The following is a 14166-nucleotide window of genomic DNA, read 5'->3' as shown; positions in this document are numbered from 1 at the left end:
GTAGGAAAGGTAGAGTTAATGTCTATAGACCAAAACTACTGAAGTGGATCCTGCAGAAAAAATTGAACTTGCCTTGCTTGGATTTTGAAAGTCCTGTTATTATACTGAATTTGTCATACTCTGCAGAAGGAGATATTTTTGTGTGTTTTTCTCGAAAAACATGTCTGATGTAAGTTGAGGGAATTTCAGGAGGTCTTCTCCTAGTCCATCCAGCTGAAGGAAGCATTGTAAGGGATGTGTGAATGTTGTTACTCTAGCAAAGAAATTTGCAGGTAACCAATACCTATATGTGTATCGGCTGACATGGTTCAGTAAAGTCATAAACATTAAAGCCAATGGGTAAATGCAGATCCCTGACAGAAAATGCTCATTTTATGAAGAAAGCTGCAGTGGAGCTGTCTGTAGGTTGTGGGAAAACAGCAGCGATGCTTAGGATTACACCATAAAAGTGATATATAAAGTTCATATTATTCTTCCTGTCTGATGCCATCAGACCCCATTAAACGTGTCATCACATTCCTTTTAAGATATTCCACCCTTAGTGAATGGACCAACGCTTTGTATGGTTGGTCAGAGAGTCAAAATTCAGCTGCTTTCATGGCTGTATCCCAACTTTGGGAGGTCATATCCTCTGTTTAGTTTGTGTTGACACATCATGAGCAGCAATATCTAACCAGAAGGGCAGGGGGGATATTAGGTGGCCGGCCCAGCTCAGGTTGCACATGGGCAAGAAGCAGCATGTCTGCACCCATGGTGTCTGGATACCAGACTCGGCACATAGACTGGAGAAAGTATTCGGCATTTAGGAAAGCACGTGCTGACCAAGCATCTGTGCCTCATCTCCTCTGGGAAAGCTTTAATTCTGGTCCTCACCATTTCCCCATCTTGATTACTGTGACATTCGCCTCTCGTTGGGTTTTTGATGGCACATCTTGACAAGCATATATTGAGACAGTCTGTCATTCATCTATATCACCTTTCTTCTCTGTTTTTTTCCCTACCGTGCCATCTGCAGGTTTCTAAACAAAAGAACTGTTTCACTGGTCCTGAATTACAGCTTCTCTCCTGGCAAGCTCTCCTGTGCCTTGCACATCTGCCTTTCACATTTCCAGAGATACCAGCTGTGAATTAGCTTTTGTGTCTTTGTCCTACAAACGTCCCAACCTCCCTCCCCTCCTGGTTACTTTTCACTGTAATTTCCAGCTGTTTAAGGATTTTGCTGGGAACTGTGGTAATGTTTGAATCAAAATTGCCTTGGTTAGAGGGGCCCCTAAGTGCTGGTGTGATTCAGTGTCTTGATGGAAACAGTATTTGCAGAGCTGTGCACTGAACAACCTCTCCGGTCCTCCCCATTTTTGTCTGGGAACAATTTTGAACTAGCACCAATTTGTTATTTTGTTCGAATGCGTTGTTGTGGAGGTTTTTTCTGTAGCGGCAGAGGAAATTTTTGCAGCTCTTTTACCCTGTTTATAGCTGCAACCTGAAAAGCCAGGCTGGGGTCAGGCTGATGGAGCAAAAAAGAGGGGTCAGCCAGGGCACGGATTTACAGTTAGGGAAATAATCACATCGCTGGTGTGAGGGCGGCTTAATTAATTAATTTACATGCCTGCAAAGAGAGAGCTTTAACTCACACTTCAGCTCCTGTGTCTGGCACTCAGAGCTCTTTGAGCCGAGCTGGAACCTGTCATTTTGAAAAGTTTTGAGTGTCACCCAGAGAAAAAGGCTTAGCTGGTACATAACATTTTCCTCTCTGGGGACATAAAGTTTTAGACAGAGTAGAATTGACTAACTTCAGGCCTTCTATGTTAATTTCTGTTAATTAGCTGGCATTTCGTGTTATATCCATTACTATTTTCAATTAGCTGTCAGCAAATATTTTCAGTGCAACTTTTCTGTTATTAAACGGATTTCCCACAAGTTTGGCCTTACAAAAACAAACAAACGCATGCACGTATTTACTGCCACACCACCATGTTAGTCAGAATTTCAGCAGTAACCTAACAAACTGTGAGACTGTGTATTGGTAAGACAGGAGGACAGCTTCGCTTCTTGAGCAGTCTCTTGACTTAAGTAGGTTTTTCATCATAGTCACTTGACTGTTTTTACTGCTGTGGTTTTCAGAGATTTTATTATCATTATTAGTTGTAAACTTTTTAAAATCTCCTCCCACCACCACCTTTTTTTGTAGATAACTGCTATGAGGTTGAAGAAAATGTCTTTTTTTTTTTTTAAAAGGCTGAGTGATGTTCTGTTCAGACAACAAGAGTTTCCTGAATCTTGCTAGTATTTTCTATGCATTAAGAACATTACACCAAAAAAAAGCTTTCTGTTGGTATTTTTGACGAGCATTTAAATAAGCGGGTCTCCAATTGTTCCTGTGTACTACAGCCTGTACTGCCTGGCATCATTGATTATTTTATCTGTGGAGTCAGGAGAAATCCTGAAAAAGTTTATTCTTTGTCAACCTGTGCTCTTGCCTAGAGCTTGGCCAGTTGGACCGGCCTAGAACAGAAATAGAGAGTTATAAGCCTCCAAGTGGGGCAAAAGTTGTTTATTGCTGAAAGCCTGTAATAGGCGAATTGGCAGAATCGGCTTTTTGTTTGCTGCAGAAGCTCTGAGGTTCTCCCGGAGCGGTGAAGTGGGGAGGCTGAGGTCCCCGGCAGTGTCTCTCTCACCGGGTGGAAAGGCGGATTCGCAGCCGCGTGTGCAGCCTTTCGGCGTTATAAATGCTATTTTGGAAAGTGTGCGGGTGGGAACTGGATGGCTGAGTACGCTGGTAACGAGCCGCGGGTCCCGTCCCCGCACCCCCTTGGTGGGGACGGACAGATGGCGCGTTGGTGGCTTTGCAGGATGGCGATGGTCCCCGTCCAGCTCTCAGCAGACAGTCATCCCCGGCACGAGGCGGGGATCCCAACAAGTGCTAATTGCCAACCCTGGTGACAGTCTTAGGAGAGAGAAGCCTGAGGCTGATATGTGTTGTTGGGAGGACAGGGTCCCCTCTTCAAGGGAGTTATGGGCTGATTTGGGGGGGTTTACGTTGCCACTATATATTGCCATACCATTTATTTTTCTGTAAATAAAGGGTTTCGGTTCCTAAGGCTGTCAGTCTGCTCCCTTCCACTGCATCAGTTTTTAAAAGTATAAGTACAGGAAATGGAAAAGGTCTTTTAGCTTTATCATAGAAAATGTTGTGGTTTCTCTGCTGATCTTAATAACTAAATCAGGATTACGCTAAGTTTAGGCTTCTTGTCGTAAGGAGGGGACAATGGCAAGGGACATTATTCCCAGAAAATTTTGCTTTGCCTAGGGATTGGACATCAGGACTGTATGATTTGCGATTGAACACAGAAAAATTTAAGGAAAAATAAAGCATTGAGGAGTTAACCGGCAAAGCAATCAATGCGCAATGATCGGTATGAGTAGGGAAGGGTATGTAATATCTTGGATCACTATCATCAGAAATTGCTACTGTGGGAATTGGCATGTTAGCATATGTAGCTGAAAGTGAAATTTGAACTTCATGCAAACAGAAATAACTTTCTGCCGTATTTCTTTCTCTTTAAAAAACTGCAATCGAAATATTGAGGGAGAATTTTGAAACATATTGATTACATTTTGAAGGCATATTATTAAATCTCTTGAGTGCTTGTTGATCTTGGATCATTTCATTTTCACAGTGTTTCAGACTGAAAATTATTAGTAATTCTGTTAAAGTTTCAGCTAAATTACTAATTAACTTTTGTCTCAAAGATTTTATTTCTTACGTGTTTCTGGCAGCACAGTACGCTCTTTATATAATGCAGCATAAATTTTTTGCTACCTGCCTCTCTGTGCCCCTTACAATCGTATAAAGCAGTTTTGGAATTAATGAGCTGTCACATCTCAGGTAATGAATGAAAAGAACTGACAGAAATCCTTTTGTTGTTTAAGAAATTCCAAATAATTAATGGGAAAAAAGTGACAGAGATTCTTTTACGATTTAAGAAGAAATGTATCTTTCAAATTCATTGCATGACTGAAGAAACTTTAAAATATGTTTGCAAAAAAGCAGGGATCCTGCTTAATGGCTTAATTCCAGTTCTCTCTTCTGGGATAAACTTGCAGCATTTAAGATAAAAGGATTTTATGTTTTGAGAAATAGATTCCTAGGCTGGAGGTTCCCCGTTCCACGTTCATCTCAAAAGTAAAAAGTCTTCCGAATTCCTGTATTGCCATTGTGGGCATATCTGAGTTAGGCACTGAGCATGTTTATAGTGAGCATATCTTGTGTACACAGAAGATTTTGTGAACTGCAGGTTTTGTTTGGCAAGGGATGGGTGTTTGCTTACGTTTCATCTTTTTTCCAGTTTATGAAGTCCCACTGTACCTATTCAGAGTAACCTCTGGTGCTGTTGTTTTCCAGGTAACCGTCTCAGATGGGGGCACATCTCCCAAGCAGTCCTCCGTTTGGGTGGTGGTCCAGGTTCTGGATGAGAATGATAATAAACCTCAGTTTCCGGAGAAAGTCTATCAGATCAAGCTGCCAGAGAGGGACCGTAAGAAAAGAGGGGAGCCAATCTACAGAGCTTTTGCTTTTGACAAAGACGAAGGCCCTAATGCAGAAATCTCATACAGCATTGTGGATGGAAACGATGATGGGAAATTTTTTATTGATCCCAAAACAGGGATGGTTTCTTCCAGGAAGCAGTTCACAGCAGGGAGTTATGACATCTTAACAGTAAGTGCTTTTCCATCGACATACAAACCCGTGATTTGACTGACTTTTTCTTTAGAAGAAGGCCCTTCTGTATGAAGAGTGATACGTGACTGTGTTTAATGTATGACCTGTATGTAAGATCTGACTGTATTAAGAAATCTAGTATTCACATACAACTCCTGCCAAAAAAAGTTGAGTCTGAGAGAGCGTTTATGCTATTGCATGCAGTGAACTATTCTTGGACTGTTCAGTCAACTTGCAAATTGTTGGCGTAAGTTGTTCTCTTGAATACACAGAAATGAAGACTAAGGGCTTGTCTGCTCGCAAAGCTGTATCGTGTTGAACTGGGCAGATACAGCTACAAATGGTTATTCACCTTTTGTGTAGACACAATTGCTTGCCCTCATGGAAAGGTCTTTGTACTGTCCAACTTAGGGGGCTTCAGGGAGGAGGAGTACTGTGTACTGTGTTGTAGTACCCTTCTCACCACATTAAAGAGCGTAAGTATGGCAGCAATTTCAGTTAAAAGAAATCTCAGTTAAAATACTTTGCCAGAACTCCAACCATATAGACAAGATCAAAGAAAGAAAGAATAGAAAGTGATGGTGTTGATATAAAGCAATATAAGACTTGAATGTGCACTCTTCATCTACAGCAATAAGCCAACAAGTTGTAGTTAAGGAGTTGACAAAAAAAAGTCAGACGTCCATGTTCTGGCCCATAGTAAAGGAAGCGATGTCACTTACAGTAGCGGGTCTCTGTTGGGATACCTTCATAGGGTTGGAAACTGTGACAAGAAAATGAATAAATATCAAAATATTGAGAAATACCTAGTAATCAGAATAGAGCACCCTCTGGGTGAGTGAGCACCTTTCCCTGTGCAGAGCTGGAAGTCACGTCTGGGATCTGGCCCTTATTACAATGCAACAGCTGAAGGTTTTCTACCTAGACACTGCTCGTCACACCCTCAGCATCTTTTCACTAAAGGCCTGCCCGCCTTGAATGGAGCAGGGTGGCGAGTGTTAGCACCAAACCCACTTAACACATTTCCAGAGAAAGAAATAGGGTATGGTATTTCAGGAAAATATTTCCCATTTTTAACAAGCATAGTAACAACATATTTACACCAGTGGTCCTATACAGCCAGAAACATTTCCTTTAGTTTTAAAAGAAAAACCCTTTAATTGACATTGATGTTATTCACTAAAGCACCCATTTTGTGACCTACATTCTCCCTTTCCTTAAGCCCAATGTTTGTTGCTGCTCATCTTGCCTTTGCTATGCTAAAACCATAAAGCCTGCCAGGCAAATATCAAGTCTATCCATCCCTCTAGAGGACATTATAGTAAGAAGAATTAGCACCAAGCTGGGCAATTCTTAATGAACATGACAGAGAGGAGAAAGCAAGGAAAATAAATATAGCAAAATTTTAAATTATATTTATTTTGGAGAATGGGGGAAATGAACTGAAACTTATTTAACTCAATTAAAGATCTTGAAGAAGACAATATGAGGAATACCAGTCTTATCTGCAATACAGATGTCATTTAAAAGCAATCAAACATGGTCTGGGTGAGCATGTTTCGCAAGTGCACGATGTCCCACAGGGTCATTATAAAGCTCACAGCTTTGCTGCAAGGGGAACTGGGTGGAAGATGAAATTGGAGAGGGACGCTGGTTCTGGAGAGGAGGATCTGTGTGGGGAGCACTTGAACTGCATCTCCAGGAGGCCTTGCACCAGCATTTCTAAAACAAAACATGTCAGTTTAAAATCAGTCTTTTCAGTGAAAAGTCAGTGTAATGGAAAAAAAATAGAACTGAGAAATAAGAGCTTATCCTCCTCTTTTTTCACGGGATTTTACGTAGACGATTACAATGGCCGTTTTCCAAGCAGTCATCATCATGCGATGGAATTAGGTCTGAACTGCCAAGCTGGGATGCTCAGTCTGAGTCCTCTCTTCTTTGTACCTGCCAGATAAAAGCAGTGGACAATGGTCGGCCCCAAAAATCTTCAACGGCACGCCTCCATATTGAGTGGATAAAAAAACCTGCGCCCTCGCCCGTGCCCCTGACTTTTGATGAACCCTTTTACAACTTCACCGTCATGGAAAGCGATAAAGTGACAGAAATAGTCGGGGTGGTCTCTGTGCAGCCATCTAACATTCCTCTCTGGTTTGATATTGTCGGTAAGTTGGGAGCCAGTGGTGTGAGAAGGACGCTTCAGAAGCAAAGCATATGGATGTGTGGTTTTGAGAGCAAGAAAACTAACTACAAACTGTCCCCCCCCAAATTGAACCCACTTTTGTAATGCTGAAATGAAAACGCTATTTTAATATAGCAATAACAATAATAATAATATTCCTGCTTTTGTTATGACTCTTTAGCTAAGCTGAAAAAAGAGCGCTGTATGGCTGAATTGTTTTTTTCATACTATGTTATTTACTGCAATCTTAATGTTGTCTGTCATTTAAATTCTATTGTCATACTTTGCTAATCTCATTTCTAAATGTATTTATGGTACTTAGACTTGCTGTCCCTCATTTCTCTCTTTCTTCACCTTTTTTTCTGCATTCTGTTCTTTTTTTTCTGCTTCCGACTGCCCTGCTTCAAGGTGGCAAGCATGCTCGAGAGATGTTCTATATTCTACAGACAGCTTGTGGGCAGAACTGTTCAACAGAAGGTACCCTTAGTGCAAACACATTTGCTAAAATACAACTATCCAGGCTGCCTTTTATTTTTGCAAGTTCTTTGAGACAATTTATATTACATTTTTCATAAATGCCTGTGACAGGATGCGATGCGACACATGGATGTGCTGCGTTTCTTTCTATGACAGCTTTTACCGTATTTGTGTCCAATTATTATCATTTTATTCACGGATTTTCCGCAGTTTATCACAAATAATTAATTCAAACTTTTCACAGTCCAGTGCCATCCATTTAACTGTGAAACAGAATGGGATGCATCAACATATGGGTTACAAATGGAGCCACCAAAAGTTTGTCTTGAATGCAAGCTGAAAAAGAAATGTGTTTTGATGTGAGATTTCAACCACAAAATTGCCTTACATAAAATTGGTTATAAAAATAGGGAAGGAGACATATCCTTAGCAAAGAGGAGGAGAAGCCATAGAAATAATGGTCTTAAAATCGCAGGGAAATGCCACTAAGGATGTAGCTGCCAAAAAGACAAGGAGTAGAGAGGGTCTCACTTAGTTGCAATGGAGAAACAGGAGTCAATGTTCCTAAGCATTTCCTCCCTGCTTCTGCTGCTGATTCAGTTATATCATTTAATATAACTCGTTTAACAGCTACAAAATGAGATGTTCCCCAGCAGCACGACGACCCTGCAAAGTTACTGTGCTACTTAATATTTGCAGGTACTTGTACATAATGTTTGTATACCTTTGGGTGTAAAACACTGTGTCTGCACAAAGTGGTGTTGTTTAAATGAAGGGTTTTAAAGCAAATACTGTATGAAAGATTAGAGAAACAAAAAGCCTTTGCCACAGACTTAGTGGAAAGGGTGCATCAGCAGTCTTTATTTACAGGGATTGAGCCTGGCTGTCATTTCAGCGTAGCTATTTGTGGATGGGTTTAGCCAACAGGAAGGACAAGGACCACAAGAGAAAGGGTCTGTCAGAGTCATTTTCATCCACCTTTTATTGCCAATTTGAAATATTGAAAGACAGAAGCAGCAACATTTCCTCTTTGAATTTGTGGCACGGTTTTTGATGTGACAACCACGTTAAAATCAAACCCAAATCTGTTATCACGTTCTGGGGTTCCTGCTAGCCCCTGGGGAAGGACAGTACATGTTCCCTACAGTTTTCCTCCCATTCCCTTGGTTGTTTCAGTATGCTACATGCAATTTATTAGCTATTGTTTACACTCCCTTTCTCTTCCTCACTGACCCTAACTTTCCTCCTGGGAGAGATCCATCTTTATTGATGTTATTGCCACTTTTTTCCCATTTGAACCTTTTGCCGGACTCCTCTGCCTTTCACAGCCTTTTGGTCCTTTCCTTGGTGAATTCACCAACTCTTATTAAAATGCTGCCTCTATTAAGCACTGAGAGAAGCCCCTGCTCTTCCGCTGCATTCTTTTACATTATTAGAGTTACTTGCAATCAAACAACATCTTATAATAATATTTCATTTTTGCCTACCAAACAGAGATGATGGGGAGAGCATTATGAAATTTAAGCCTTCAATTTGTCATTTAATGTGACCTTTATGGCTAAAATAGTTCAAATTGTTTAGAAGATTTTTGCTATTTAAACAACTCTAATAGTTTCCCTATAGGCTGTAGCTCCTGATGCTGCAAGATGCTGCATCACTGCAGAGGGTCATGGAGACAGAGCCTCCCTAGACTTAATGAGAAATCAGTGACCCTGACCGTCCAGTTCACTACTGTTACCATATGGATGTTGTCATTAAATATTACTGCTGTTACAAATAATAGCACTAGCAACAGCACCCATTTCTGCAATAGGAATAGCCAACAGTCCCAGGCATGCAGAAGACCCTGTTGTTCCAGATGCTCTGCATACAAGATGCAAAGACAAAAGCCACCCTTAGAGGTTTATATACAGAGCACTGTATATTTAGATTATCTTTGCTGCCCTTTAGTCAGTGTCACTATCAAAAAACACTTTTTCTCCTTGTTCCTCAATATCATCATGTGGAAAAAAAAGAAGTTGATACTTTCCTTTTGGGGGAACATTGAGGTCTAGTGCTGAAAAGCCCAATGAAAGGCATGGGTTATTAGGAGAAGTTAGTTGTCACGTATGGAAAGCTGTATGGGACTGCTGATGCAAGAGATGGTTCCTGTGCTGCTGTAAAACCTAGACTTGAACCTGCTCCATCTGGTATTTTGTGATTTTGAACCTTGGTGCACAGTTCATAGTAACGTCAACAAAAGCCCTGAAGGCTTATGTAGAGGCATGGTTTAATACAGAGTTTGCAGCTTGACCTTTATGTTTATGACCTTTTCAAACTAAATGGGCATTGGAATTCCAAAGCACCTCTTTTTAAATGCGTAACATGCACTTTCTCCCAGCTAAAAAAATGGAGGGAGGGCAGATGAAGTTTGGCTATGCTGTCTGCCTAACTTCAGCATCTAATTTGCGCCTAAATTATATCCGCTTTAAGTAAGTGTTTAAGTTCCTGAGTTAATCAGCTCCAAGAGAGGAAGGTGCCTTGCAGGCAGGGACATCATCTTCCCTCCATGGACTAGAGAGGAATGGGATACATATCTGTTTGTTTATTTGTTTGTTTGTTTAATTGGGAATGGTTGCGATGTCATACCTGGTTTCTGTTTTCAGACTGCATTCAACGCCATTCTCAGTTCATGCAGATCTCACAATGTGAAGGACATGAACATAGGTTGTTTCAGTTGTGTTAAATTTATTCTGTCATTTATAAGAAACTAATTTTTGATGCGAACTCCAAAATAAGTCAGAGATCTTTATCTCTCCCAGGTAAATTGAGCCCTCTCTGTCTCTTCTTTTGTTAGTGGTGGGAATGGTGTGGTGACTACTTTGACACTGGAGCTAAGTTGCATGGTGCTAGTTTTTGCTTAAGTAGCATGTTGCACAACATCTCTGTGATTCTCCAAACAGGCCTCTCTCTATCTTTCTTTCTTCCCCCAGCCTATGCCTTTATAAGAGCAGCCAAACTTTAAAAGCACGACAGAACTTTTTATCAAGGGTGCTTAATGGCAACAATTTTAATATCTTTAATTTTAATTAATTCTCCTTTTAATTCACAGTGCTGCAAATTTTCATTAATGTCGAAAACATGTAGCTCCCTAGCCTCCTTTGAATTATCTTCTCTGACAACTATCTAAAATAGCTTTCTGATTTCTTTTCTGCTTTTTTATGCCCTTACCTTCAGCTTCTTAGCAGCAAACCCAAGGCTTTGACTCTCCTTAAAATAGTTTTATCTGAAAATTCAGTCTGCGTTATTTTCTTCTTCTTAGCATGATATAGTACATAAAAGAATAAATATTTGCATGTCATGTTACTAATATTTATGATGTTATGATTAACAAAAGCCTGTAGTTGAATTTGTATTTCTCAAGACAGTTGCTAAGTTTATTTAATCTTTTTTGAAAACAGAAAAATTGGAAATTTTGGCTTTGCTTCTTTTCCTGAAAATAGTGGCACTTTAGACTCACTTTTGAGTTTCAGGGTGATAATTTTCTGCATTTTCCTCTGATTGTCTGCTCTGAGCAATGTGAGAATTGTAGCAATTGGCCTAATTTATCATCCCTCTCCTTGGTGTTGTTAGTTTAGTTTGGGACAAGACAAGTAAGAATCTTCTCTGCCCTGAGAAAATGTGTTTTTGAGGACTATTCTCTAAATTAGATCATCTCCTGTATTTCTGTTCTTCTCCACTTGTCCATCATGGCATGGTAGGCCAAATGAGACTTGTGTGAGGATCTCAGTATATCCTGGCTTTGTTAAGTTTGAACATGGAGCATGTGTGTTCTTTCCTATTTACCAGTGAAGGAAGACTCTTGCCAGATTTTAGCTGTATTTGATTTGGGGATGTCCTCCCAGAGTTCAGTGTGATCCATCTTTGCATCAAAGACTGAACAAGTCCGATTCTCCACAGTCATCAGATATTTCTAAGATGCATATGCAATCCCACTATTCTGGATCGTTCCACTGGAAAAGAGGGGAAAAGGCCCTCACATGGGATTCATTTGCCTACAAGTCCTCCAGATTTGCTGACCTGTTTTCTTCTCAGAGGAGAAAATAATTTCTCACAGCAGCATAATCCCATCTTAAACTGCATATCAGCAGCTGATAGGAACATAGGGAGGCTCATTGTCTTCCCAAAAAGGAATCCCATCTAGGAAGAGCACTATGAAAAAATATTCATTGCTTGCAGCAAATGCAATAGTCAAAATATAAGCGGAATGTGCTTGAAAATAAAAAAACCAACACTGAAATTCAAAAGGGATGGAGATGCAGAGCCCACATTCTGTGGGAATGCAAGTTCTGCGTTTTATCTTGCTTTAGGCAAATTCTCTAGCTGACCTCTAGAAACCTCTTTAAACAGTTCAGGAAGTTTTCCTTGGCCTGTCCATTGCACCATATGAGTGGTAAGCTTTACATCAGAAGATCATCTCCTGTTAGTCATGTAAGGTTCAGTGTTTGGATTTGGTTTTAATCTATCTTTTTTATTAAAAGGAGAATTAATTCTTTCCAAAGCATACAGGACTTTTGTCAGAAGAAAAATACGTTCATAGTGACTATGAAGCCAAGAAACAAGCTAAGAACAAAGGTAACATTCCAGATTCAGCCAGAAAATGTAACCAGGGCTACTCTATACCAAGAACACAACCTATAGTCTGTTGGCTCAGAGGTGTCTCTGTTCAATTTCCCGAGATCTCCTTGACCATACTAGAGCATCTCTTAAATTGAAAGTTAGGGCTGTTCTAGAAAGGTCTCACAAAGCTGGAGTGAGGGCCAACTAATAAGATCTTTTGTACCAGAGGCTGTTTCTACAGCCGTCCTGAGTTTGATAACAGCTGGAATTGGGTAGAGTTATATTGGAAAATCCTATATAAACTATAACATGCTTTCAGATAACATAAAAAAAAATTCCTAGTTGTAGAAATATAATGCTTCCAGGGCTTATGCAAGAGCATTAAGTTCAATCTCAAGAAAGTAAGGGTGGAAATCATCTCACTTAACTTTAGGTGTCCAAAGTTAAAATTGGCACAGATTTTCTGTGCTAGGTGTCTTCGGGAATCTTAACAGTCAATTAGAGAGAAAAAGCATTTTCTGGATGAATTTATGTCATCCTAACATGATAAATCTTCTCATCCAAAGATGGCATTGCAAGTAGATGTGGACTTTTCATGAAATCCCACTCTAAGTGCTTCAGTTTAATCAGAGTATTTTAAGGGAGGTCTTTAATCTGTATTGAAGATGTATCAGCATTATGTCTTCGCCCGCAATGGTATTACAAACAATGGCTAATCCACATCTTTCTGAGGTCATTCAGTGTTAAAATGCTTTCTCAGGACAACCTGTCTAGCCAACTTGCCGGTTCAGTCATCTTGCCTTCTTTATTTTTGATTTTCCCAAAGTGCCCGAGGAACTCACAATGTATTATCTTCATTTGAAATATTTCTTTCCTAATGCAATTGCAAGCACATTAGCAAAGACAGCTTCTACATATCTTGTATCTGAAAGCAGGTTTTAGTAGACAATAAAAAGGAAAGCATGTGCCATATGTTGGAAAATGGAATAAGTAATAAAAATTCACATTAATAAAACTGAGCAGCTGAACAAAATTTCATCATCCTTAGTCCCCTTTCATCCTAAGATCGTGATCAAAGAAAATGTTAAATGGCCGACAGTAACATTGGTAAAACTGATACTGCGGGAGCTTACAGCACTGCAGATGAGCTCGCTTCAAAAGGGCTGGTAGTTACCCAGCAGCATGCTTTCGAAAAGCAGCCTCAAGTACCCCAGAAACGTGTGAAGCTGACACCTTCTCAACTGTCACCTCCTACGGGCTCAGCCCTCCAACCTCAACACGAGCACCTTCGGAAGGAAGTGGTTTCACGTGGAGTTCCCAGAATAGTTCAGCTCCAGGAGTTTTTAAGAGAAGAGTCCTGTTTGTTTTTACACAAGAACGTTCTCTCTCTCTCTGTGTCCCTCCAGCACCCGTCTAGCAAAGATAATTGTGTTGGGTGCTTCGTAGCAGGCCTTGCATAGACTTAACACATCTGTAAGAAGAGTTTAGCATTTATACCTAATCATTAATGATTCTTCAGTGCTTAAGAGCAACTTCAGAAGCATTCAACATACGAAGACCTGTTTTAGGGTATATGAAGGCCGAGGAGCAGTGCAAAGCATTTCCAGACTGCCTCTAGTACTCCCGATGAGAGGCAGGACCCAGTATCTCAGGTAATACTCCCAGATGTTCAGCCATCTGAGTGGTTCTTCACCTGACCATGGTCTGTTAAAATGTACCAGACTGAATCTGGAATAAATCAGGATTTCACTCCAAAAGAGATTATGATCACAAATCTCACAGCAGGACGTTCTCTGAGCCATCTCTGTCTCAGTGTTTGATGCAGTTTCTGCCTTGTTTAATAGAAAATGAATCAATGTAAAATAAAGTGCATTGCCTGGTTAGTTACAAGTGTAGTCCAGATTGGGATGGCTGGCAACCAAGATTTATTTGTTTGTCACTAGACCATTTTGGAAGATGTGAATAACATATAAAAAACTCCTATGATGGATTCAGTTCCTACTTTAGGGGAAGAATATACTCCATTTAATGAAAATGTCTTGAAGAAGTCAGTGTATTTGCAATACACTACATAGTGCCCTGCACCCCAGCTCTAAGCCAACAGGGGAAGAGTATTTAAAACATTTATGGCTAATCCTTCCATGTTACTTCTTGGAAGTTTTAAAGGCAGGGTTTCTTTGGAAGCGTATGC

At 40.3% G+C, this 14166-nt stretch overlaps 1 protein-coding gene across 1 annotated transcript in view; it reads left to right on the top strand.

Moving 5' to 3' along the window:
- FAT3 (FAT atypical cadherin 3) overlaps positions 1-14166 on the top strand; it is a 347829-nt gene that overhangs the window by 236430 nt on the left and 97233 nt on the right. Inside the window, exons 5-6 of the mRNA XM_010578241.1 lie at positions 4403-4717; positions 6672-6882. Coding sequence (XP_010576543.1) covers positions 4403-4717; positions 6672-6882 — 526 coding nt within the window. The remainder of the gene's footprint in view (positions 1-4402; positions 4718-6671; positions 6883-14166) is intronic.

This window comes from Haliaeetus leucocephalus, unplaced genomic scaffold (assembly GCF_000737465.1).
Source record: "Haliaeetus leucocephalus isolate CR32 unplaced genomic scaffold, Haliaeetus_leucocephalus-4.0 Scaffold616, whole genome shotgun sequence".
In the NCBI taxonomy this organism is placed as follows: domain Eukaryota; kingdom Metazoa; phylum Chordata; class Aves; order Accipitriformes; family Accipitridae; genus Haliaeetus; species Haliaeetus leucocephalus.
The sequence above is the reverse complement of the archived record's forward strand: the minus strand, read 5'-3'. Positions and strand labels throughout refer to the sequence as shown.